Genomic DNA, 26,858 nt, shown 5'->3' with positions numbered 1-26,858 from the left:
TGTGACTCAGCAGACAGTGCAAAGGGGTCTGGTTACCTCTTTCCTCGTGATCAGGAGTCAGCTAATGAATTTTTACTGAGAAACAGCCATAGCCGTTCATTTACTTACTGAATCTGGCTGCCTGTGTGCCACAGAGGCAGAGCTGAGTAGTTGTGTCAGAGGTCCTATCGCCCCAAAACCCTCAAATATTTATCTAGTTCTTTACAAGAAACATTTATCAACCCCTTGCTCTAGTCCAGTGTTCTCAACGTCTCTTGACTAAATGCTAGATTTTACACTGTGGTCCAATACACACGTTCATGTAGAACAATGGTCCTCAAACCGGAGAGCCAAAGAATCACCTGGGAGCTTTGGAAATGCCATCATCGGGACCCCACCCCAGACCAGCGGCATCAGCACCCCTAATGGTGGGCCCAAACATCACTGCTTTTTGAAGTTTTCTGTATAATTGCAAAGGGTCACCCGAACTGCGAACTACTGATATGTTGAAACAAAAAACTTTTTCATGAAACTATACTTAACCTTTCTAGGAACAGTACATTCTAGTATTTTCTATTCAAATGCATTTTTCAAATGGTGCTGGCTCCCAAGGTTGATTTCACACGCACTGAGTGGAGACCCACAGTTCAGAGAACGTCACTCTAGATGGCATTGTCTTTCCATCTTTTATCTGTCACACTAAAGGCAGGGTCTTCCTGGGAGCTGCCCAGACCTTCTGCATGGGTTCAAGTTACTTACCCCACGAAGGTAAAGCTAATGGGGGCGGGACAAGGTGGACCTCGCCTCTATCTTTAAGGAAGGAGGTGAAAGACTGAAAGAAGAGCAAGATGACCGACAGTGTAGAGAAAGGAACGAATATGTGCTGGACCATGGCCATGTGGTCCCTCTGTACACGGTACCTCATGTCATCTTCAAAATACCGTATTTCCCCATGTATAAGACACTCTCATGTATAAGACGCACCTTAATTTGGGGGCCCAAAATTTGAAAAAAAAAATGTATTACATAAAGTTATTGAACTCAAGTTTTATTCATCATAAAATTCAAATAACTCCTCATCATTGTGAAAACTCCCATCCATTAGCTTGTCCTCATCTGGGTCTGATGATGAATCAGTCTTCAACAATGAGCACAAGAAACAACACAAAAAAAGCAGGAAATGCAAGTAAAAAAAAATCTACAACCACTGAATAAGACGCAGCTAGTTTTTAGACCCTAAATTTTTCAAAAGGAGTGCGTCTTATACATGGGGAAATGTGGGAGCCCTGGAGGGAGCTACTCGTGTCCCCATTTTACAGACGAGGCAAGGAGATTCAGAGACATTAAATAATATCTATTTGACTCAATGTAAATTATAATAAAAATAAATATTAATTTATTAAAACATTTATAGATTTATTTATAAAGTATTTATAAACTTATTAATTAATGTAAATGAATGAATGAATGAATCATTCAATCTGGAAAACCTAGACTTGGACTCAGGTCTGGAAGCCTTTTCCCACTCTAACTGTGGGAGCAAAAGAGACCCCCTGCCCACACCCTGCCCACCGACTCACGGCAGTAGTCAGAGCGCCGCCACTCGATGCACACGTGGAACTTGTGGCACATAGCCACGTAGACGGCCAGGGCCACGCAGGGTTGCTGCACGTACTTGGTGTCCCGGATCCACAGCTCACAGAATGACTCTGGGGGGACCTGGGCACACGTGTCGGGCAGTGCTACCTCTCCTGATTCCTCACCCCCTAGGGCCCAGCTCTCCCAAGCCCTGTGCAGGGGCAACAGTGAGCCTCTCTCTGCAGGCTCCCAATCGGGTTCCAAACTGAACACGTCTGGGGAGCTCACCCAGACCTGTGCCTCCCTGGCCTGGCCATTGGCCCCTCTTCAGGTGGGTCCTGCCACTGCCAGCCCCACAGGGATCCAGTATCCACAGGGGTCCCCCCACGCCAAACCCAGTGGATACGTACAAATTGGTGGCAGGCGCTGAAGGTGCCGTTGGACAACATGCGGAGGCAGGGAGAACAGTCAGCCGTGTCACAGCTGTATGAGCGGAATCGAGTCTGGCTCACTGAGGTCAGAGAACTGGGCACCTGCCAGCTGTCCAGAAAGGGAGCAGGGTCCTCGGCCTCACCCACCACAGAACCATCCTCCAGGGTGAGGTCGTTGGTTGCGTTCCCATCACAGATACCTGAAGGGGGCAGAATTTTCCAACAGCTATAATAATCACCACTACTCCCTGGTCCCCAGCTGTCACTTGGTATATTCTCAGAACAACTCTTTGAGGCTGGTGTTAGTATTATTCCACTTTATAGATGAGGAAAATGAAGTACAGAGATGCTAAGAAACCTGCAGTGTAAGAAAATGTCTTTGTTCTAAATACATACCCACGTATTTAGGGATACAAAAATACTTTCAAATGGTTCAGAAAAAAATTGCATATATATAACTTGCATAGGCATAGAAAAATGCATAGATATAAATGCATATAAATATATATGCAGTATATCTATGTCTATAACTTTATATATAGAGAGAAGCAAATGTGAACACTTGGTCAACCTGAGTAAATAATACATGGGAATTCCTTATACTATTTTTGTAACTTTGAAGTGTGACATTATATAGAAATTAAAAGCTACTCTTAAAAAATCACATCTGTTTCCTCTTCTTCCTGGGAAATCTGCTAGCCTATTTTTCCCAGGCTCCTTTGTGTTTGGGAGAGACCATGTGACTGCGTCCCAGGCAATGGAATGTGAGTGAAGGTGATGGGCACCAGGTCCAAGCCTGGTTCATGAACATTTCCCAACTCTCTTCCCTTCTGTGGGGTTGAAAGCTTGTGTTGAAATGGCAGAGTCACAAGACAGAAAGAATCTCCATGGGGGGACTTATGTGTGCAAGAAATAAAGGTCTGTTGTGTTAAGAGATTGAGCCGGGGGCAGGCTGATGTTTATCTGTCACAGCTTCTAGAGCAGAGGTCCCCAAACTTTTTACACAGAGGGCCAGTTCACTGTCCCTCAGACCGTTGGAGGGCCGGACTATAAAAAAAAACTATGGCCTGACCAGGCGGTGGCTCAGTGGATAGAGCGACGGACTGGGATGCAGAGGACCCAGGTTCGAGACCCCGAGGTCGTCAGCTTGAGCACAGGCTCATCTGGTTTGAGCAAAAGCTCATCAGCTTGGACCCAAGGTCACTGACTCAAGCAAGGGGTTACTCGGTCTGCTGAAGGCCCACAGTCAAGGCACATATGAGAAAGCAATCAATGAACAACTAAGGTGTCGCAATGCGCAACGAAAAACTAATGATTGATGCTTCTCATCTCTCTGTTCCTGTCTGTGTCCCTGTCTATCCCTCTCTCTGACTCTCTCTGTCTCTGTAAAAAACAAACAAACAAACAAACAAACAAAAACTATGAACAAATCCCTATGCACACTGCACATATCTTATTTTAAAGTAAAAAAACAAAACGGGAACAAATATAATATTTAAAATAAAGAACAAGTAAATTTAAATCAACAAACTGACCAGTATTTCAATGGGAACTATGGGCCTGCTTTTGGCTAATGAGATGGTCAATGTCCGGTTCCATATTTGTCACTGCTAGCCGTAACAAGTGATATGACGCGCTTCCAGAGCAGTGATGCATGCCTTCCGAGTCACAGGAAGTAGTACTGTATGTGAGTGACGCTGCACTTTGAGGTGCCACCGCATACAGTACTCCAGGAGCACAGGATGCATCCACCAATGAAAGAGGTGCCCCTTCCAGAAGTGCAGCGGGGGCCGGATAAATGGCTTCAGGGGGCCGATGCGGCCTGCGGGCCATAGTTTGGGGACCCCTGTTCTAGAGGGACTTTAACTTCCTGCTTCATCTCTCATACTGCAGGAGTCCTTGACTCTGCTTAGGCTGCTACCTCTGCCCGAAACACTTTCTCAGAAGTCCTTCCCTCCAGGGTGCCTCGAATACACTGTCCACCACCTTCCCAGTTCGGTGTAACAGGCTTAGGTCTTGTTCTCGGCATAGAAATTCACATTTTCCTTCTGATTCTCACTCTCTCAGTATTCCCCCACGTTGCCTACCACGGTAACCAGGATGCCAGGTGTTAGTTTGGATGAAATAGAGATAAATTAACTGACTTCTGCTCTGATTCCTCCAGCCACCAGTTTCATGAATATAAAGCATGACTTAATACAATTTTATCAGTGGTCCCAATGGTCACATTTCTGGCATTGAGTCACTAAAGAGTGTCACAAGGGATTTTACGGAGCAGTTGGCCTGCCAGATCACTGCTGACCACAGCACTCTCTGCCCCATGTAAACAGAAGAAGATAAAAGTGGTGAGAAAAGGATGGTAGTGGTGGTGGCGGTGGTGTGTGTAAGGAGAGATGCTTGTGTCAGTGAAATTAGTAGCTTCATCAAATGGATTTTGTCTTTTTTTTTGCATCCTGGTTTGTCCCCAGTAACTGGTACCTGGTAACTATGCACTGTACAAATGAAAGAATAAGCACGAAGCAGATTTACACATGCTAGTTCAAGCATAGGAGGCATTTTGAATATAGGGGCAGGAGAGTGAATGAACAAAATGGATGAATGGATGGAGGCCATGCAAGTATGTGTGTGTATAAGTACTCCTATGTCACCCATCATCATAATCACGGCAGTCTGTGGAGCCACTGGGTCAGAATGTGTGATGGTGTCTGGATCACATACATGTGGCCTGTGTCCTCAATTCGGAACCCATACCTGCTCATGGGGGCCCACTCAATCTGTGAGTCCACCGTCACTCCTTGTAGGAGTATGCCATGGGCCCGTGTCCTTCAGCCCTTACAAGGAGCAACAGTCCAGGCTTGGATTCCTTCTGTATACTGTTTTCTTATCAAAATAAGTCCAGTCCCTCAGGGCATGAGCTATGGGCAATAGTGCTGTGCTCTGAAGAACAGTAGGTCTATGTGTTGTAGTAGCTCTGCTGTGTGACCTGAAGCAAGCCACTTAACCCCTCTCAGCCCCCTTTCTTCTTCAGTTCAATGACCATCTCTCAGGGTTATTGTGTGGATGACCTGGGATAAGTGAGATCAGAGTGTGAAAGTGCTTTGTGAAGTGCTCAGGCACATGCAGACGGGAAGGATTATCTGGTATTAGGAAGCTATCAGGAAGCTGACAGACAATTCTGGCTGAAGTGACAACTGGCTGAGGCCAGAGCTCTGCTCCATCTCCCTGCTGGCAGCTTCAGCCCCTGAATATAAGACATTAGGTCTCCAAATACCAGCAGCTCAACTGGTCCCACCTCTGGCGTGGCACTCTGTCCCAGCTTTCCCTGGTATAGGAGAACTAGTGTCTGGGGCAGAGGTGGACCCAGGAAGCATCCCCCTCCCCTCAGCTGGGTCCCACCTCACCGCACAGGCCACGGCCCTGGGCCTCGCTGGCTTTGCTGGCCTCCAGGATCATGAGTCCTGAGCTGTGGAGCCACTGGATCAAAATGTGTGATGGCGTCCGGATCACATACATGTGGCCTGTGTCCTCAATTCGGAACCCATACCTGCTCATGGGGGGCCACATAATCTGCGAGTCCACAGTCACCTTGTAGGAGATAGGCAATATTCAATGTGAGCACAACTTGTCCATCCATCCATCCATCCATCCATCATTTACCCTAACAAATAGTTACTAAGCACCTGCTATGTGCCAGGCTCTGTTTCAGGTATAGGCAAAGTACAGTTCAAGGTGCCATGGAAGAGTTCGGAAAACATTTTATGAGCACAAAGCAATGATACAAGAAATGTAACACCTGGAGGCAGCTACATCTCTTTGCCCAAATAACACAAATTCTGAGCCCTTCTAATCATTCTTCTCTTTCTTGATCTTGCTCAGATCATTTCTTCTCGGAGATCTTCCCTAAATCCCCAACCTTTGGGTTGGGAACTACTTCTCTGGGGTCTCCCCATCTCTGTGCTGACCATTAAGACAGAATCCCTCAGAACAAAAGTGTAGAGGTCAGACATTTTAACCACTATCATCACTATCTCTTGCCATTCTAACTTCCTTTCCATCTCAGTATCCCCCCCCACTGTAAACTTCCTTGCTTAACATTAAGGTGGTCACCAGTATTCTAATTAAAATCACTTCCAGAAGAATCAACATAGTTAAAATGGCCATATGACCTAAAGCAATATACCTACTTAATGCAATCCTCATGAAAATTCCAATGTCATTTTTTAAAGAAAGAAGAAAAAAATCATCAGATTTGTAAGGAACCACAAAAGACCCCCAAATAGCAAAGCAATCTTGAAAAAAAAGAAAAAGAAAAAAGCAAGAAGTATCACACTATCTGGCTCAAATTATACTATAGAGCCACAATAATTAAAACAGCATGGTATTGGCAGAAAAACAGATACACAGATCAATGGAACAGAATTAAGAGCCCAGAAATAAAACCACACATATAAGGGCAAATAATTTTTGACAAAAGAGCAAAAACACATAACAGAGGGGAAAATAATCCTCTTCAATAAAAATGGTGCTGGGAAAATTGGAAAGCCGCATACGAAAGAATAAAACTTGACTATAGTTTGTCCCCATGCACAAAAACTGATTCAAAATGGATTAAAGATCTAAATATAAGATCTGAAGCAATAAATTACCATATTTTCCCATGTATAAGACATTCCCATGTATAAGACCAACCTTAATTTTGGGGCCTGAAATTTGAAAAAAGATGTATTACATAAAGTTATTGAACTCAAGTTTTATTCATCATAAAATTCATACAACTCCTCATCACTGTCAAAAAAGTGGGAAATGCAGTAAAAAAATCTACAACCACCATATAAGACAAACCTAGTTTTTAGACCTCAAATTTTTCAAAAAGGGGTGTATCTTACACATGGGAAAATACAATACATAGAAGAAAACATAGGTACTAAACTTATGGACTTTGGTTGTAGAGAACATTTTATGACTTTGACTCCAAAGGCAAGGGAAGTACAAGCAAGAATAAATGAATAGGACTATATCAAACTAAAAAGCTTCTGCACAGCAAAAGAAACCAACAACAAAACAAAAAGGGAAATGATATTTGCAAACCACAGCTCTGAAAAGCAGTTAATATCCAAAATATATAAAGAACTCATACAACTCGACACTAAACAAACAATCCAATTAAAAATAGTTATTAGAGAAATGCAAATCAAAACTACAATGAGATACCACCTCACACCTGTTAGATTAGCTATTATCAACAAGCAAGTGTTGGAGAGGCTGTGGAGAAAAAGTATTGGAGAGGCTCATCCACTGTTGGTGGGAATGTAAACTAATACAACCATTATGGAAGAAAGTATGGTGGTTCCTCAAAAAACTGAAAATAGAACTACCTTATGACACAGCAATCCCTCTACTGGGTATATACTCCCAAAACTCAAAAACATTAGTATGTAAAGACACATGCAGCCCCATGTTCATTGCAGCATTGTTCACAGCGGCCAAGATATGGAAACAACCAAAAGCCCTTCAATAGATGACTGGATAAAGAAGATGTGGCACATATACACTATGGAATACTACTCAGCCATAAGAAATGATGACATCGGATCATTCACAACAAAATGGATGGATCTTGATAACATTATACTGAGTGAAATAAGTAAATCAGAAAAAACGAAGAACTGCATGATTCCATACATAGGTGGGACATAAAAACGAGACTAAGAGACATGGACAAGAGTGTGGTGGTTGGGGGAGGGGGTAGGAGAGGGAGAGGGGGAGGGGAGGGGTACAAAGAAAACCAGATAGAAGGTGACGGAAGACAATTTGACTTTGGGTGACGGGTATGCAACATAATTGAATGACAAGATAACCTGGAGATGTTTTTTTTGAACATATGTACCCTGATTTATTAATGTCACCCCATTAAAATTAATAAAAATTAAAAAAAAATAGTCAGAGGATCGGATCTGAATAGACATCTCTTCCAAAAAGATATACAAATGGCCAGCAGATATATGAAAAGATATTCAACATTACTATCTAATAGAGAAATACAAATTAAAACTATAATGAGATACCACGTCACACTTGTTAGATCAGCTGTTACCAATTAGACAGGTAATAATAAGTGTTGGAGAAATTGTGGAGAAAAAGGAACCCTCATTCACTGCTGGTGGGAATGTAAACTAGTATAGCCACTATGGAAAACAGTATGGAGGTTCCTCAAAAAATGAAGAAGAGAGTTACCATATGACCCAGCAATCCTTCTTCTGGGTGTCTATCTGAAAAACTCAAAAACATTTATTTGCAAAGATATATGCACCGCTATGTTCATTGCAGCATTATTCACGGTGGCCATGACATGGAGACAACCCCAGTGTCCGTCAGTAGAGGATTGGTTAAAGAAGATGTGGTACATATATACAATGGAATACTACTCAGCCATAAGGAAAGATGAAATACTGCCATTTGCAGCAACGTGAATGAATCTTGAGAATATTATGCTAAGCAAAATAAGTCAGTCAGAAAAGGCTAAGAACCATATGATTTCACTTATATGTGGAATATAAAACTGAAACTCAGACACAGACAACAGTATGGTGATTCCCAGAGGGAAGGGAGGTCAGGAGTAGTAAAGGGTAAAAGGGTCCAAATATGATGATGGAAGATGATTTGACTTTGGGAGGTGAGCACACAATGCAATATACATAGTAGACATGTATTATAGAAATGTACACTTAAAACCTTTATGATCCTACTAAGAATATAACCCCAATAAATTTAATTTAAAATCACTTTCATATATACCTAATTTTGCATTATTTTTTTAAGAGAGTCCTTCCCGCCTCTATTCCCAGTCATGAATAAGCCTTAGGGTCCTCCACCCCCCCGACATGCCCGTGTCCCCTCTGACTGCTGTCCTGCCCTGGAGGACCAGCCCCTTGGTGCACTCACCTTCCGGTTAAAGCGGTCAATGATGACCTGATGAGTCAGGTGAGTCACATTCAGCATCACAACACAAAATGGGGGCCAGTTCAGGAGTCCCTGCAGAGAAAGCCCAGCCATCATCAACCTGGAGCCCAGTCCCACCTTGTCACCCTGGTGAGCAAGTGTGACCACACTCTTCCCACCCCCACCCCTAACACCACTCCCGACAATATGCCGGGGCACCCACCCACTGGGGCTGTGCAGTGATACGGAATCCCGTAGAACATTTTCGGCTCTACCTGACCTCATGCGAGCTCAGCCACAAACAAACACAAACACCTGGCTCAGGGGAGCGTCCTAGTAGGTGCTTCCTGTAGCTGGCACCCTTGATCGGGTCACATCTTTGGAATGGCATCTCAGCTCCTATGCACTTCAGTGCCAACCCACATGTGCCTAGGACGCTGGGATAAGCTGGGGATGGCACAGGCCCCAGGAAAGGCCAGGAGGTGGTGAACTCCACCTACCCTCTCCCTGCGTGCTCATTTCAGGAGACCCCTGGGAGACAAAGTGAGCTTTTGCAACTGTCCTCACTTCCACCATCCCTCAGAACCCAACTCACTGCTCCATCTCCCCTCCAGACTTCGTCAGGTCCCCATTGCCCCCAGAAAGAGAAGCAGGGGCAGTCACCAGGTTGGCACTTTTGCAGTCGAGGACATGTATGGTGATCATTTCGTCTGGGCTCTGGCTGAGGATGTAGATGGCCTCTTTGAACAGGGATGCATGGCTCCCATCAAAGGTCACAAAGCTCAGGTCAGGAAAGACTGAGCACCGACCTGGGGGAGGGCAAGGAACAAGAATAAACAGATGCCTTCGAGGTCAAAACAGCTTAGGGACATCAAGCAGGTGCTGGCCCTTTTCCTGGGTAATTCAAAGGCCCTGGCAACTGGAGGGTCACACAGAACAGGAGTCACACAGAGATCAGCGGCTGAGAGAGTAAGAAATTTGCCAGGTCAAGGGTCACACTGAGACAGGAGGTCCCATGGAAGGTCACATTCAGGTCATGGTTAGCCTGAGGCTGGGGAGCAACCAGGTCAGAGGCAGAGGTCATGCTGGAGCAAGGGTACAAGTAGGACACAGTACGAAGAGGACACAAGGGGCTCCAATGGGCCCCAGGACTCACAGGCACATTCCCAGACGGGGCAGCAGCGGTCCCCGGCCACTCTCACTGCGAGGCCTAGGACCCCACAGTGAAGGGGGACAGCACCCTGGGGACAGTGTTGGGTCTGGTTCACACGGATCAGCTGGCCCTCCAGGCAAATGTGGCGAACGCAGTCCTCCTCCGCGATGGGCTGGGGCACAGGGTGGAGGGCAGTGTGAGTGCCTGTCCTGGAGGCCACAGCCACTCGCCAGCGCCCCACCCTCCCCACAGCCACGAGGACACAGAACCCTTTCGGATGCAGGCTGTCGCAGGAAGAGACCTTGAGGTAAACTACCAGGGAATGGTGCCCTCGCTCTCCATCTACCCACTGGGGGCCGGGGCTGGGCCGTGTGAGACCCAGTGCTGGGGAATGACTCCCTGAGGCCTCTGCATATTTGCCTCGTCTGTGCTGAGGTCCCCAGGTACAGATGTGCGGACACACTAGTTCAGACTCACAGAAACCCAAGCATCCCTCAAACACATTCTGCCTGCCTGTCTATCTATCTCACAAATGCACAAACACAGTCTCTCAACATCATGTACCACACACACACACACACACACACACACACACACACACACATAGATACCTGAGTGCTCACAGAGTCTTACACACATGAACACAAATGTGTACACACACAATCCCATGCAGGTACCTGACACAAACATGCACACTGACACACCCACGTTGTCACACTCTGGGCACCACACCGAGCCATCCAATTAGCCCTGGGGCCCCAATGGGGCACAGTGTGACCCTGCTATGGTATCAAGGGCCCAGAGGATCTGGAGAATTTTTCAGGCTCCAGGGCCTTGGGGCAGGGGTGAAGACAGTGACTAAACCCCCATCTGGTAGCCTGGCAGCTGGTTAAGAAGCTACAACAGGAGTGTGAGCATAGTGGTGCCCAAGCCCAGGGGCATGGGAGGAGGGGAAGCAGGGAGGGTCCATGTATAGGAGGCCAGAACCTGGCAAATCACTCACGACACACACGGCAGATGCATTGGCCTCAGTGGTGGTTGCCAAGGCCCCGGCTAAACCCTCTGAGCTGCTCTGGACTGCAGCCGAGCGTCCAGACTGCTCCGTGGTGGCCTCTCCCACTGGCTCTGCTGGGAGCCGAGGTCCTGCCGAGGTGCCGTGGGCCTCGGCCAGCTGAGGGGGCAGAACCATGGAGCTCTCCCGGGAGGCAGTCCTGGCCGAGACGGGGCTCAAGGGATAGGATGTGGGCACCAGTGGCACTGTGCCCACCCAGGGGCTCTTGGCCTCAGTCACCAAGGTAGCAAGAGTGGGGACCGCAGCAGGGGTGAGCTCTGTGGGCCCCTCCTGGGCAGAGCCATGGGTCATGGCGGGCAGAGACACTTGCTTGGACAGAATGGCCGTCTTCTCAGTGGTGCTTGTTCGTGGGGCAACAGAGACTATAGAGGCCACCCCCTCAACTGAAGCCGGAACTCCGGAGGTTGGCAGCGTGGCTCCCAGAAGCAGGCCTGGAACGGTGCCCGCTGCCTGGGGGACTGTGGGATGGGGTGCATGCGCCTCGGCCACGGCAGCGGGGGTGAGAGGCAGGGAAGGGCCATGTGTCTGAGCAGATGGAGTAGTGGCCATGGCGAGAGATGTGGCCTGCTGCTGGGGTGAAGGGGTGATGACAGAGCCCTTGGGACCAGGAGTGGCCACTGGGGCAGATGTGCCCACCTTCGCCAGAGGCAGGCTGGTGTCAGGGGGTAGGCCAGAGAGGAGCTGGGGTGGCCGAGTTGATTCCAGAGACGCAAAGGGTGTGGCCCCCAGGCCATGAGCAACTATGGCCAGGCCTGTGAGAGCCAGGGTCCCTGGGGGTGGAGCGGGAGGCCCAGTGGCTGTGGTGGGGTGTCCGGCGGGGCGGGGTGGGGCAGTGGGGAGTGGGCTGGGGCGTGGGGAAGGCAGCAGGCCCGTGGGCTGGCCCGGCCCAGGCGGGACCTTCTGTGTGGACGACACCATCTCCGCTCCCTTGGTGGCCCCGGGACTGACAGGAGCTCGTTCTGTTGCCGTTCTGGCCTCGGCAGGGGGGCTGCTGGGACTGGAAGTGCTCTGGGTCTCTAGGGGCTGGGGTGGCCCTGTCCTGTGCGTGACCTTTGTTGTTGCAGGTGTCAGCAAAGCCCTGTGGGACTCTGGGGAAGTAGGGGGTCTGGAGGTCACTAGAGGGGAAGCCACAGGCTCGGCGGAGGGACCTGCAGGCAAGTCCAGGCTCGGAAAGGTCTTTAAGGGTGTCGTCTTAACAGGCAAGGAGGCTGGACCTTGGACTGTCACCGCTTTGGTCATGAGCGGGAAGCGCGGGACAGGGGGTGACTGGGAGGAGACTGTAATGTTGGGGCTCCCTGCAAAGGTTACAGTTACCCTGGTTGTCTCCACGGCACCCAACCCCATGCTAGGTGTGGACATTGGTGACAAAAGGGGGAGGGGGGAGGACCCTAGGGCCCGAGGGGTGGTCGGGAGGCTGGCTGTCACTCTCCTGCTGGTCGGGGCCTCTGTGGAGCGGGCAGGGAGGTTAGATGCAGTGGCCCCCAGCGGCTCTGGGGTGAGGGTCGGAGGCAGGGCTGGCCCCTCAGTGGCAGCCGTGGAGGGGTTCAGGGCTGTGGTGAGTGGGGCAGCAGGGGTGAGGGCTGGCCTGTGGGAGGGCACCCCAGGAGTGTCTTGTGGAAACTGTAGCTCCTGGTCACTGGGGGTGGACAGCTCTTGACTGGGAGGTAGGGTCTCATTGTCAAAGGTCTCCGTGGGAACCAGAACCGTGGGCTCTACACCTGTGGCAGATGAGAGAAGAGGCTCGGCTGGGGGGCTGACTGCTGCCCCGGGGACATTCCTGTGCGGGGCTGCGATCTGAGGCTCCCAGACCAGCATCCTAGGTGAGGGAGGATGACCGCTTCCCATGGCCAGTTAGGCTGCCTGACCGATCTCCAGGCCTCTGCCATGTGGAAGACCCAGAGAGGTCAGCGGGTCTGAACTCTGCCCTCAAACCCTGAGCTCTGAGCCAAGAGACCCCAGGCCTAAGTCTGCACCACCTTCTCACCATGTGACTCCATGCCGTCCCTCCTTACTCTGGGCCTCATTTTCACTCTCTGTGAAATGGGTGAACAGACTGGATGAGGTCTCAGCCTGCTCTACGGCACTCTTCCTGAGGCCCCTAGGCCGACCTAGCGTGTCCAGGGACCTGGGAGTTCAGGGCGTGAGGGGTCCATGAGACCCTAAGGATTTACTTGCAAATCTGAGGGAGGGATGAGAAATGCAGGCCACTCACAGTCCTCCAGGTAGACACATCTCTGTGTGACTTCATCCAGGACCTTGGGGGCAGGGCACGCAGGCACACAGCCCTCCACCCTGAGGACAGAGCAGAGAGCAGGTCAGCGGTCTGGAATACGAGGAGGGTCACATCTTTTCATCTGGATTGAGCACAGGCCTCATCTTTTCTTATGACATGCATGTGTTCTTATAATGTACACACTGCCGTGAGCCTCCACATACTGTCACACGTCACACAGGAGCACACATACCCAAACACTCATGCTGACGCTCCTGCCCTCAGACCAAGAGGGGAACACACAGACAAGCTCCAGTTATGTACACACTGTGCACATGCTCACGCGTACTCGCACGTGTTATTCAGACACATGCGCACACCTCCTTCATGCCTGCAGGACTCAAAAACATTCATACAGACATACATAAACATCCACACAGACCACTACAAACATCAATGTATACACACTTGTGCACACAGCTGCACCAACACCCAACCATGCCGCTCATACACATGCAAATGCACACGGCTGTACAAGTCCAGGCACACCTGTGCATACAGACACACACACAGAGGGCTCAGCTATTGCACACTGCACAGAGTCACTTATGCCCATCTGAGGCACATTCACCCTGATACACACCTCTCATACACACAGCACCCAAAACAGGCATATATGAACATAGGTGGGTACACACACATCTCAGTCTATGCTCACGCCTCCTCCCACAGATGACACACAAGCCCATTTCCACACCTGTATGCTCAAGCATGCTAATGCACACACCTTAGTGCCATGCTATCTCACCTGGGCATGTCCTGGCAGCTGGCTGCCTGGGGGTCCCGGCAGGTTTGGAAGCAGGGGCTGGCACAGGCATCGTAGCGCCACTCACAGATGGGGTAGGCAGCCCCTGATGGCTTGGCATCTAGAAAGGCAACCCGCCCCAGAGTCCCCGACTGGGCATCAGCTCCGAGTCAGGTGCCCAAGCACAGAGGTTATCCAGCTCAGTCCATGCCCGCTCTGCCCCATGGAAGAGACAAACAGACACATGCAGGAAAAGTGGAGACAGATACAATAAAAACCAACCTGGGGGAACACTGAGAGTTGGTCAGTGCTGGGAGGATCTTTGAGATGGGGCTCAGGGAACCTGGTGTAGGGGCTGAGGGTGAGGTGCTATGGAGCAGGCAGTTGAGTTGGGCTTTGAGGGGTGGCCACAACCCCTGACCTCTCCATTAGGCTGCTTGCCCTGCACCCTGGGACACAATCCCCTGCTCCATGCCCTGCTTCTGTCTGGGCCACTGCAGACTTCCATGTAAGCAAGAGGCTCTCCCTTGAAGCGTGGGGAACTTGTTGGGGGAACCCCTCCCCTCTCAGCTCAAGACTTTACATGACATCTGGCCCTGGATGACAGAGAACTGTTTTTTTACAAGCTTTAACCTCTGTGTCCAGAGAACCTCCCTAAGGTGGCCAGTCCTGGGACACGCAGAGTAGTTTGTCTGAACACAGCCTGGGTTGCCCCTAGTAACTCGGGCTACCACTACTACTAATAACAGCTGACTCGTAAATAGCACCAAGTACAACACTCAGCATTTCATCAGTATTTATTCACTAATCCTCACAATAATTTCATGAAGTAGCATTATTATTATTATTATTCCCATTTTGTAGATGAAGAAACGGAGACACAGAAGATGCTGGGAAAATTAAACTCTCCCAGGGGAGTTCCTTATCAGATCCTGAGGCCAGTGCCTTCACAAATGAGGGTTCCTCAGGAAAAGAGTGTGTAGCCTATGAGGGGCTTCAAGGCAGACGAGACCCCAGACCTCCTTGGCATGAGTGACAGGTCTCTGCTCCACAGCGGGCTGGAGGAAGAGGCTCCACCCTGCCGGCCCCTTCCTGACTTCCTAATCCCCACACTGCTGCTGACCATGAAGAAACCTGCTTTTCCAAGATCCTTGGGACCAGAACCGAGAACTTAACTCTGAGCCAGGCCCAGAGCAAAGCTCAGGAGATACAATCAGTCATCTCACAATAACCTTCTAAGGCAAATACCCCCATTTTTCAGGTGAAGACACAGTCAGGGAGAACGGGGCTCTCCTCTGAGTGCCACGGACTGAGGTCAGGATCTGAACCTAAAGCTGTCTGGCTTCAAAGCCTGGCCTCATTCCACTCCGCCCCAGTGTCTTCCCGAAAGAGACGCTGTCCTGCCATCTCAGCCAGTGATGAATCTGTCCTAGGCGGGGCTCTTGGTGGGCTGGGTAGATGACTACTGAATGTAAGAATGAGCCGGCCCAACCCTGGTGTATGCGTGTGTGTGCAGGTGTGCGTGCACATGTGTGCGCGCACGTGTGAGTATATGTGCATGTGTGCATGTGCATGTGCATGTGTGTGTACGTGGTGGGGATAGGGGGTGATAAGTGAAAAACCTGGCTGGATACACGTGTGGGTCCATCATACAGTATGAGGCACCTTCACAGGTATGAACACACATGTGCACATATAGGACACAGAGGCCGGCCCGGAGTGATAAAGAAATTGTGATCACCTCCTCCAGGGTTCAGGCAGAGCATAGGAGTTTGGGGACAGACACACCTATCAGGGGAATGGCAAAGCCCTGGGGCCCTTTTCAGTCTTGGCTGGAAAGGACTTGGTGCTGCCCCGTCCCTGCTCAGGGTCCTGGGCCTCCAAGGGGGCAGGGAGGGGCTGCTGGCTCGCAGGGCAGGCATGTGCCCCCATCAGCAGGAAACCTGAGCCAGAAGGCTAAGCAAGCAGTGGCAACCACGATCCCTTCTCCCCTCACTTCCACAAAGGCCGCCCTATTTTTAGACTGTGTAAATGGCCTGTGGGAGTAGGCAAGACCCAGAAAGCTGGCTGAGCCCCAAGCCACACTGCCCACAGCTCCCTGGCCACCAACGTGGAGGCCAGGACACCTCCCATCGCAGGGGCTGCACCCAAGTGGTCTCCCTGTGCCAGGAGAGTGAGGATGCCATCTCTCAGGGGCAACTGGAAGTGGAGTGGGAAGCGGCAGGAAGGGCGGTGACTGAGGGACTGGGGGAGGGGATGGCAGGGTGAGTACGTACCCAGGAGGCGGAAGAGTGTGCCCTGCCGGAACACCTCCGTGTGCTCATACGGCCGCAGGGACAGCACGGGGCCTGACACATACAGGAAAGACCCAGGCTCCGCCAGGGACTCCAGGGCCACCAGGCCTGCCCGCCACGTCCCCCGGTGCAGTGAGAAGGAGGCGTGGTGGTGGAAGGCATCACTGCCCTGCCATTTGGCCAGTTCCAGAGACCCATTGGCTGTGACATGGAGGAAGAAGTTGGGTCTGTCTGCTGCCTCTAGGGACACCACATCCAGGTCTGCAAAGAGCCACATGGGTAAGGTCAGCGCAGACAGGGTTCCAGATGGGGGCAGACCCAGCATCAGTCTGCATTCTCTGTGACACAAGATGGCGCCCCCTGGTGGAGTAACTGGGCCTTGCTTCTTCATGCCTGCTCCGTCTCCCCCAGCCCCACTTCCACCTGCTGGTGCCCTCTGTGCCCACCTCCTCTGCCCCAGGGAAGACGGAGGGTGAGAAAAGCCACCCACTGTCAAGCTCCTCCTGTCCTCTCTCCCTCCCTTCCCTCCACAAACATTTTTGAGGACCGTCCGTGGGCCAGGAACAATTGTAGGTGCCAGGGTGCCAGCAGGGAGCAGGACAGAGAGGAACGGCCACCCTGGTGGAGTTATGTTTCATTGGTTGTACTGGACAAGCTGAGGCTTGGTCATTTGTCAGGTTTCAGGTACTGCAGCTCCGTCCTGCTCCTCACAGAATCCCAGAGAGTCAGAGCTGGTGGGACGAGGGGGCTCTGAGTCCAACCCATGGATAGGAAAACTGTCCCGGAGAGGGGCAGGGGCTTGCCCAGGGCCAAGAGCTGCTTCTACCTGGCCTTTCCACAAGGGCCCATTTCGAGAGAGAGGGGCTCACTGCTGGGTGGATAGCTCCCCTCCTGCCCAGGACATTCTCCACTCTCTATCTTTTCCCACCATAATCTTTCCCATTCTTCAAGGCCCAATGCAAGGGACACCCCCATGCAGCCACCCTGGATCACACCTGGAAGGCATTTTCTCTTTTGCTATCGTCCAGTACCTTGGACACAGTACGGGGGTGGGAGGTGGGGGTAGAAGGGCAGGATGGAGTGCAGGGGGTGGGGGGTGGGTCCTCACTGGGTCTTCACCCTGCCTTCAGCTACCCACGAAATCCAAGCCTGACTGAGATGGGGGCTGGACTCTGGTGGTCCTCCCCACAGTGATGTTCTCCAAGGCCAGGCTACCAACACCCCCTCTGGAGTAGACCTTACTTACTAGACTAAAATATGAAATGGAGAACAGAAAATTGCCACTCACAGGCAGCCTATCACATCCGAAAGGTTGTGAGACACCCTTCTTCAATCAGGACCAACAGATCTGGGGACCAGCAATGTCTATGGAGGAAGTGTTCTCTTGGGGTTGGTGGGGTACTTCTGGCCCTCCCATGGCTCAGTGCCTGGCTCCTCACTCCCAGGTCCCCTTGTATAGTGACATGATCCTTCCTGGCACCTCTAACTGTGCCCACAGCTCACACCACCACGAACATCACCTATAGCTGGGGACCCTGGTGTGCCTGGAGCTGGGCAGGAGCTGGGGTGTCTCTCCCTTCTTACAAGCCCTCCATGGCTCCCGGACACTGCCCTCCGCATGAAGATCTACCTCCTGAGCTGAGCTGACGAGTCCCTTCCTTACTCCTTCCCACCCCTCAGGGGAACATCGCTTGTTCTAAGAAGCCTCTCCTGCCTCCCGAAGGTGAGTCCGGGGCTTCTCCTAAGTGTTCCCATGGGCTTTGGGACAGCCTTTGACCCTGTCTGTCTCCTGGACGGGACTGCAAACTTTCGGTGGGCAAGGTGGTGCCTCTTCCCTCCCTGATTTCCCAGTGCCCAGCTCTGTGCCTGGCATGGGATTGGGACTCAGCGCAAGGAAGGGAAGCAAGGAGAGAGGGGATGGAGGGGGGAAGATAGAGGGGAATAGACCCTCAGAACGAGATAAGTGGCAGGCCCTGAGAATCTGAGAACTTCAATTCTTGGACTGGGATGAACTCTGAGAAGTGTCCGGGTTCAAGGTTCCAGTGGGTGCTGGGCCAGGCTGCGTGGACCATCCCTGTGATGAGGAAGATCCTGAGTATATGGGGCCAGCGGGAGTTACAGGGAGAAACCCTGCTCACAGTGGCCACACCCAGAAACACGCACGAATGGCCACAGAAGAGAAGGCTCCCTGGAGCTGGTGAGCCGAGGCCTTGGCTGGCCCGAGGCCCAGCACAAACAGCACTCAGGGGTCACTCCCCTCCGGGCAGGGGTCGGCCACCACTCAAGCACCACTGGACTCTGAAGCCAAAGCTAAGCTTCGGGGGTTCGTGGTGGTCCAAGACCCAGGAGGCTCCAGTCTGCATCCCACCTGCCCGGAACTCAGGATCACAACCTGAGAAAGCAAGAGCCCGCTTCTCCACTCACAGGAGGAGTCCCCGCCAGAGTCAGGACAGCGGCCAGAACTCCCTTGGCATTTAAAGTCTATCCAGCCTTAAAAAGGGAGGGGAGCAGAGGGGGAAGAGGAGGAGGAGGAGGAGGAGGAGAAGCAGGAAGTAGGGCTTTTCTGGGGCACAGTTACTGTGTAAAGCTAAGTACAAAGGCGCATCTGGACCTTGGCCCTCCCGGAAGCATCTTTCAGGAAGGAGATGGGAAGTGTCTCTTCCAAGAAGCTAAGAGGCTGACGTGAAACCCTGTCTCAGCTGGAAAAGGAGCACCTGTTGGAGCCCCGAATTCTTCAGCCACTGCAGATGGTTCGGAGCCTCAGCATCTTCCCTCCTCTGACAACCGGCTCCCCAAGAGGGGCCTTACCGTGCGCCTTGGCCTTGTCCAGCGCAGCCGCCAGCAGGAAGTTCACAAGGTCCCCTGGTGCCACATCCTCTACGCTCACTAGGACTATGGCCCCACCTGCCGCCTTCATAGCCACCAGGGCACCACCAGCCACCTGGCTGGCCAGCTGGTAGGGACCCTTACCTAGTGCTGGAAAGAAAGGGACAGTCCTAAGGCCTGCCACCTTGGGCCTTTGCCCACCTCCCATCCCTATCTGCCCACCCTGCCAGAAGTGTCAATAGGGAAGGGTGCCAAGGAGGTGCCCTTGACCACTTCCCTCACCCCAAGCCCTAGGGACCGTGATTTCCATGAGAAGAAAGGACAGGAACCCCAAGCTGTCAGCCCTCAGTGGGGACTGGCCCTCTGCATAGAGCCTGAATCATTTCCTAGGAAGCCTGGGAACAAGGGTCACCCCTGGGGGTCATCTGGGCCCTCAGAAGTCTCTCCATGGGCCTGTCCCACCACTTGAGACTCTAGAATGCCAGCCACTGCTCTGCTCAGGGTCGCCACTGGGAGGAGATATCAGACTTGGTCTCTGCCCACCCAAGGCTTAGAGAGCTTGGGCTCAACATCAATGTCTCCGTATTCCAAGCACATGCCACTGTTGTGTCTCTTAAGTTCCTGCAGTTGTCAGTATAGGTTGGTTTCCTAGACACTTATAACAGCTTTGTAACTGACCTCCCTGCCTCTGGTGTGCTCCCCACCTCCTCCCCAAAGGACCTGAGTCACCTTCCTAGCCACACTCCCGGCTGGGACTCATCAGTAGCTCCCCATTACCCTCAGGACAGAATCCAAGAGCCCAGCTGGATTCAAGGGCCCTTCATGCCTACCCCTCACCTCCCCACACCCATGCCCCAGCCACACTAAACCTCTCTTGTTCTTCTTGAAAGAACCGTGCTGGGTCCTACCTCGTGTCTCCACTCATGCTGCACCCCACTCAGAGTAACCCTCCCATTGTGTGCCTGGCAAATGCCTCCTCACACTCTGGGGCCCAGCTCATCTGCCACCTCCTTGGTGAAGCTGTCCCTGCACCCTCTCCTGCCACACACACACACACAGCACCCCACCCACGCTGCGTTCCACTAGCCCTGGGAGCCAGCACACACTGATTGCGGCTCTTATGAGGGCTCTTGACCTGGGGTGCATGTGTGTTTCCTCTGCTAGACAGGAGACAGGCTGTGCTGTGCTGGTAAATAGTTAATAATCAGCCCTCAAAAACTGAACAAACAAAACCCCAACTTGTAATGTTTGCTGATTTGTATGGTGTAAATACTCCCACCAGTGGTCAGTTTTAAACTACCAACTGAATGCGGAGTTAGGAACACACGATTGGTTCTAGAGTCGGTGTGGGCCAGCTCCAGGGCACCAATGGGACAGCTCTCGGGGACCACTGGCTCCCCAGCACCCGGCAAGGGCCTGGACCAGAGAAAATGTGGGTAGAAAAGCAGAGCAAGGGATAGATAGGTGGGTGGGAGGGTGGGTAGGTGGAGGATGCTAGAAACAGCTTGTCGTTTGCCAGTTACTGCTACCCAAATGCCACAGAAGGGAGAAAACTGTTCAGAGCTGTCTTGCTGAAATGTCTTGCCTGATGTCAGACAGACAGACCCTGCCTGTCCCAGGGACCACAATTCTCCCACTACAGATTTATTTTTTTAGGGGGTAGAGGTGTTTGGCCATCAGGAGCCCCTGGGGAATAACAAGGCAGGTTGCAGTCCCTGTGAATTACGCTACACCGTGGCCCAGGCCTCACCATTCAAACCCCTGCCTGGTGTCTTTGTCTCTAATCGATCCCCTATTATTCTACCTGCTATCCTCTTTCTCAAACCAAAATACGATAATGCAGGTAACTGGACAAGAGGACGAGGCCTTGGGCCCAAACTCACATTGGTCTTCCCCTAGCAGGCTGGTGCCTGGAAGGGATGGGAATGGGGAATGGGGGTGGGCAGTGTCTACCTCTGCCAAGGTCTGGCTCTGGCCCATCTGGACGGAGATCGGTGCTGAAAGCTACTCCCGGGCAGCCCTGCCCGCACAGCCCACCTGGCCCCAGTGATGACATTGACTAATTGGCTCTATCCCGCTGGACACTGGCCCCCCTGGGGTCTTCAGTCATAACCTGTTTTCACCTAGTTAATGCAGAGGTGGGGGCACATCCCGGAATCCCGTGGCCTCGGCTAAATCGGATGATGAACCTGAGCTGAGCCCGGCCATCCTCAGGGAGAGTGGCTTGCACTTGCCGTTGCCAACGCAAACTTCGGCACACCCGGGACGGTGTTCCGTGGGCTGGAAGAGCTAGTTTACTAAGGTCGTGGGGCAGCCCGCTGGTGCGAGTGGGGCTTCTGCTTCCTGTAGAAGCGGCCCTGGGTGAGCACACTCCCCAGGAAGCTGACCTGGCCTGGGCTTCAAAGAGGCCGCGGGGGACAGAGTGCTGGGCACCCCTGGGCCCCACACTGTCAGGGCCTCTCTGCACGATGGGGCCTCTCCCTGCCCATGTCACAGCCCTGCCAGGGACAGCAGGGCCTCAGGAAGGCTGATGCCGCTGTGGCATTAGGACAGGGCTGGCAGTACCCAGCCCCCGAGGCTCCACTTGGGGAGGACGGGCTTACCTTTGTTAAAGAAGTCACAGTCGTATGCTGAAAGAGAGAGAGCAGAGCCTTCTTAAGAAGCTGTAACAGGTGGGCAGAGCCAAGGCCCCTAGCGTCCCAGCTCTTCCTGCCTCCCAAACTTCCAGATTCAGGCATGGACGTTAGATCCAAATATCTTGAGATACAGGATATACACTGGACCCTCTCTGTGCTCCCAGCACAAAGCTCAAAGCCTGGCCCAGAGTAGGCACTCAGCATTTATCAAATGGATGGATGGATGGATGTTAGGCAGAAAATTATGTTTTGTATGGCCCCAAAGGGCAAGAATAGAACCGAGGGGTGGAAGTTACTATCAGAAATGTTGTGGAAGGTCCCAGAGAAATGTAAGCACACAATAGAAGTCTGTCTGCCAAGAGCCTTCAGTGGGAAGGGACAGGCCCTCCAAGATCCAAAGTTCCTGGGTACCGTTTCCATCAAGCTTTTCGCAAGCTTCTCCAAACGCGTGCTCAGCGCGCCCTCTAGTGGCCAAGACTACTAACACGGCCTGTTTCCCTGGCTGGCTCCTCAGCCTGAGTCCTCAGTCCTTTGGGGTAAACTGGGAACCTCAATCCCAGAGCAAGGCTATGAACAATCAGCTGGAGAAACCTGGGTAATGGTTGAGAAGGAGCTTCTCCATTTAGAGGTATGGTCTCAGAGACCCACCAACTCCACCCAACACTCCCAACCCCCTAATCAACACTATTCCTTTGCATTTGTCATGCCCTCTGGAAAAAGGACTAGAGGTCAGAAAATTGATTTGCTGTGTTGCTATGAGCAAGTATCTGCTTCTCCTCACCTGTGGACTGGAGAGTTAGAAGATCTCCAAGCCTCTGGTTTCAAATGTGTACCAGGTAAATGGCAGGTGCAGCCCTGAGGAGCCATCAAGAGCCAGCTCTCTAAAGTCAGACCGGGGCCACTCTATCTCTCTCACCCACCGCTGTGCATGCTGGGACAACTTACTCCCCCTCTCTGTAACTTAGTGCCATCCTATAAGATGGGACCACCACTAGCATCTGCCTCATAGACTTGTGACGCCTGGACAGGGGTAAGGCGAGTGCCCACCTCAATGCAATATCTAAGGACCCATCAAAAATCTCAGCAATCAAGATACATATTTTTTATTTAATGTTTTTTAAATTTCAAAACTAATGTAAAATATCCATGATGAATAAAATATCAAAATTTAAAAATAAAGACAAGATCAGTACCAGCGCCTCACTAAGTCATAGTGGAGCCTGAGGCAAAGGAAAAATCAGTAATATTATTCCTGTCATTACTTAAAATGCTGATATTTTGTTCATTAAAGTTATTGTTACATTAGTTTTGATTTTTAAAACATGTTGTTTGAATATGTAATTTACGCTGTGCCCCAGCGAGGGCCTCATTTGCCTCACCCTAGTCCTGGGCCTGGCTAAGGCACAGAAGGCATGGAGCCGGGCACACAGTAGGGCCTCACTAAATGTGTGCGCTCTTCTCCCTCCTGTAGGATCTTCGCCAGAGAAGCAGAGGGAGAAGCAGGCTGCAGCAGGACCCGGGGCATCTGCGACGGAAGGGTCTCAGGGAAAAACAGGCAGGGAAAAGGGAAGCCAAGGGCAAATTCTGCTTCACCTTCGTCCTGAGGTCATCCTGCCTGGGCCACCCAGGCTCAGGACGCGCCAGCACCCATGTCCCCATGAAAAATGACAGCAATAGCATAGAGCACTATGACAAGTGCCTTACATGCGTTATCTCATTTAAATCCCGCAGCAACCTGCAAGGAAGGTACAGTTCTCCTCCTGCAACCCTCAATGACAACTCAGACTGCAAGCGATGTGCCCCGGGTCACCCCGCTTGCTGGAGCTCAGTTCTGAACCCAGAGAGTCTGGCCACAGGTCTGTGTAATAATCATAGCACCCCCCCAAAGTGAGGTGTGCTTGCACCAGGAAGATCATTGGTATGCAGAAAGAAAGAACTAATCCATTAATAATTTAAGATGCGTAAGATGCTATAGATTTTGTTTCATCTTTTAAATATTTACTTTTGTGTCTGCTTTGTGATATACATTTACACTAATGATATACATATGTACATGTATCTACATGTGCTTTTGCGCGTGTGCTCAAACTATTTTTACTTGGTAAGAGTGTGCAACCCAAAGTATTTGCAGACCGCCACTGCCCTAAATATACTGATATCTTGAGCCGCCTCTGGTAACATGTCTCAGCTAACAAAGGCCTTTCACACGTACTGCCCCGATTGATCCTCACAATAAACCTAGTGGGACAAGCCTAGTCTTCTTTCTCAGATGACAAAATTGAACCCCAGAGAGGTTGGGTGACTTGTCTGAGGTCACACAGCTCACAAATAGCAGCTCTTCTGGCAAAGTAGTTAAGAACACAGGGTATTGGCCAGGGTTCACTACTAACCTGTATGACCTTGAGCATTTTACTTAACCCCCTCTAACCTGTTTCTGCAACTCTGAAACAGAAATAAACAGTCCTACTTCATAGGGCAGTTGGTGAAGAACTCAATGAACGATACACACAAAGCAGTTGGCACCTGGCACATAGTAAGTACGCAATGAATGTTCGCCAGGGTGATGGTACCCCCAGGCCTGCCCGCAGAGGGGCCCCACTCTCCCCTCGGGTGATGAGACACTCACGGCAGAGACGCGGGGTCCGCCAGTCAATAGCCACCCCGTGCTGGCAGCACTGGTGGGCATAGGCAGACACACTGGCACAGAAGCACTCACAGTCACCGCCCCGGCTGCACCCGCAAGTGTCCGTCAGGCAGTTTGAGTAAAACCAAGTGACATCAACCTAGAGAAGGTCAGAAGTCAGCCGTCAGAAGACAGATCCTGAAGCTCTGCCCTAAGCTTCCCGGCTGGCGCCATTCAGCCGTGGGGAGCTGCAGAAGCACGAAGTGACCACAGGAGGCAGCAAGCTGCCCGCGTGGGGCTGGAGCCTAAGCTGTTGGGTCCAGGGCTGGAGGGGCGGCTGAGGAACAGACCCAGGGTATGAACTGCCAGCCAGGGCCAGAGACAGCCCAGGCCAGTCTGACAGCTGCCACCGAGGCCCTGGCGGGGCAGCATGGGCTGAGCACCAGCTCGCCGGTCTCCACTGCCGGCAGAACAGGCAGCAGCCGAGGCCCGTGTGTGAGGGGGTTGGGATCAGTATTCAGAAGAACTTCCTGACTGGGAGGAAGAGCCAGAATGAGATAGGCTTGAGAGGGCACAGAAGCTGTTTGTCTGGCTGTCTGTCCTGCGTTGTCTGGGCAAACAGGATAGATTGTTTCATCCAAGCGGGCTGGAGGCAGGGGAATTGCAGAGATGGGTCTTACCCCTAGACTGCAGGTGTCTCTTGCAAGGCATGACAGGGGTGGGGTTCCCGAGTGGGAGGGCAGGCTCTGGAATGGCCTCGCTGGGCCCACTCACCACAGGGTGGCATGTCTCAAACACCTCGCTCAGTAGGACGCTGCACTCCTTCTTGGCAAACGGTTCCCGGAGAGGATTCAGGACGCATGTGTCCCGGGGATCGAGGGTGTCTGGGCACTGAGGACAAGAGCAGGGCTGCTGACCTCCCTACCCTCAGATGCCTGTTGCCTGGTGTGGTGGACAGCCTCTTTGAGTGACCCCCTGGTCCCCATCTCCTGGTGTTCTCGTCCTTGTATAATCCCCTCCCGCTGAGTGTAGGAGGGCCCTGGAGCTTGGTTTAAACCAACAGAAGACAGCAAAGGTGATGGATGGATGTGGGCATGTGTAGGTGATTGCGTGATTATGTTGCATGATTTGTGGAGCCTGTCTTGCTGGAGCTTCTCCCCTGCTGGCTGTGAAGAAGCGAGCAGCCATGTTGGGGAACTGCACATGGCAGGAATGGTGGGTGGTCTCTAGGAGCTGAGAGTCATCTCTGGACAACAGCCAGCAAAAAATTTGAAGCTCTCAGTTCTCTGGCTGCAAGGAACTGAATGCTGTCAACAACCACGTGAGTGGGCAGGGAAGCAGCATCTCCCCAGCCTGCCCTCCGAAGGAAAGCCCAGTCCTGGCGGACAGCCCGCTGCAGCCTGTGGCACCCTAGGCAGAGGCCCGAGTCAAGCCGTGCCCTGACGCCTGGCCCACAGAAACAGGGATGGTTGAGTGCTCTTAAGTCTGTGGTCGTGTTGCTACACAGCTATAGGTAATTAATACAATTTCCTGATGTCTGCCAAACCTCTTCCCTCGGGCCATTTTCACTAGAGCCCCCTAGGGAATGCCCAAAGGGATTAGCAAGAGAGAAATAGCAGTGGTGGGGAGGTGACAGGATGGGAGCAGTAAAGGTTGGTCACCCACTCAGCCTCTCCAGGATGAGAATGTGGTAGAGTATATACCTTTCTGAGGCTGTGAGAACGGCCTTGTGCCACCTTATGATTACATTGAACTTCAGGCCATGACTAACAGCTCCCCTGCCCCCTGTCTACCTGGGCTCATCTCTGTTACTCCCCAATGGAGAATTAAGAACCTAAGATTATGCAGTCTAGGAAAGGCAAATATGTAACACTCTTATCACTACTCTCCATTGCTGCGCCATGGCAGGCATAACTAATCAGTCAGTTTTCCTTCCAGCTGAGCCTGACACGAGTCTTAGATATTTCTCAACACAGCATTCCTGGCAGCCTCTTCTGACTGATCAGTGTCATCACATGAGGTGAAATTTATTCACCATACCTCTCCTGACTCTCAAGCCCCTTCACAGAGGACCTGAGGAGATGGGACTTAAGGTTACCCAACAAGTCACTGGATGATCTGAGACAAGAATCCAGGTTCAGTGCTCACAGCTTGGCAGCCTCAGTCAGACATGCCCAACCCTTTGGGATGCCTCCCTCATTTCGGCCTCTGCTAATATTGTTTCCCTTTCAGAGGTCTTCTCTCTGATACACTCTTTCTTCCGATTTTGGCCTATCCTTTAAGTACCACACTAGTCCCACCTCCTTCAGG

The 26,858-nt window shown here is 51.6% G+C and overlaps 1 protein-coding gene across 1 annotated transcript in view; it reads right to left on the bottom strand.

The window, feature by feature from the left end:
- The window catches only part of OTOG (otogelin), a 77,113-nt gene that overhangs the window by 11,635 nt on the left and 38,620 nt on the right, over positions 1–26,858 (bottom strand). Inside the window, exons 29-42 of the mRNA XM_066253855.1 lie at positions 25,323–25,439; positions 24,552–24,708; positions 21,893–21,919; positions 19,272–19,439; positions 16,446–16,724; positions 14,173–14,290; positions 13,365–13,444; positions 11,084–12,870; positions 10,084–10,252; positions 9,591–9,736; positions 8,931–9,020; positions 5,390–5,573; positions 1,968–2,188; positions 1,560–1,698 (exon numbers count right to left, since the gene is read on the bottom strand). Of these exons, the coding sequence (XP_066109952.1) occupies positions 1,560–1,698; positions 1,968–2,188; positions 5,390–5,573; positions 8,931–9,020; positions 9,591–9,736; positions 10,084–10,252; positions 11,084–12,870; positions 13,365–13,444; positions 14,173–14,290; positions 16,446–16,724; positions 19,272–19,439; positions 21,893–21,919; positions 24,552–24,708; positions 25,323–25,439 (3,682 nt within the window). The remainder of the gene's footprint in view (positions 1–1,559; positions 1,699–1,967; positions 2,189–5,389; positions 5,574–8,930; positions 9,021–9,590; positions 9,737–10,083; positions 10,253–11,083; positions 12,871–13,364; positions 13,445–14,172; positions 14,291–16,445; positions 16,725–19,271; positions 19,440–21,892; positions 21,920–24,551; positions 24,709–25,322; positions 25,440–26,858) is intronic.

This window comes from Saccopteryx bilineata, chromosome 1 (assembly GCF_036850765.1).
Source record: "Saccopteryx bilineata isolate mSacBil1 chromosome 1, mSacBil1_pri_phased_curated, whole genome shotgun sequence".
Taxonomy (NCBI): Eukaryota; Metazoa; Chordata; class Mammalia; order Chiroptera; family Emballonuridae; genus Saccopteryx; species Saccopteryx bilineata.
Note: the sequence above shows the minus strand (reverse complement) of the source record. Positions and strands in the feature narration are given on the sequence as shown.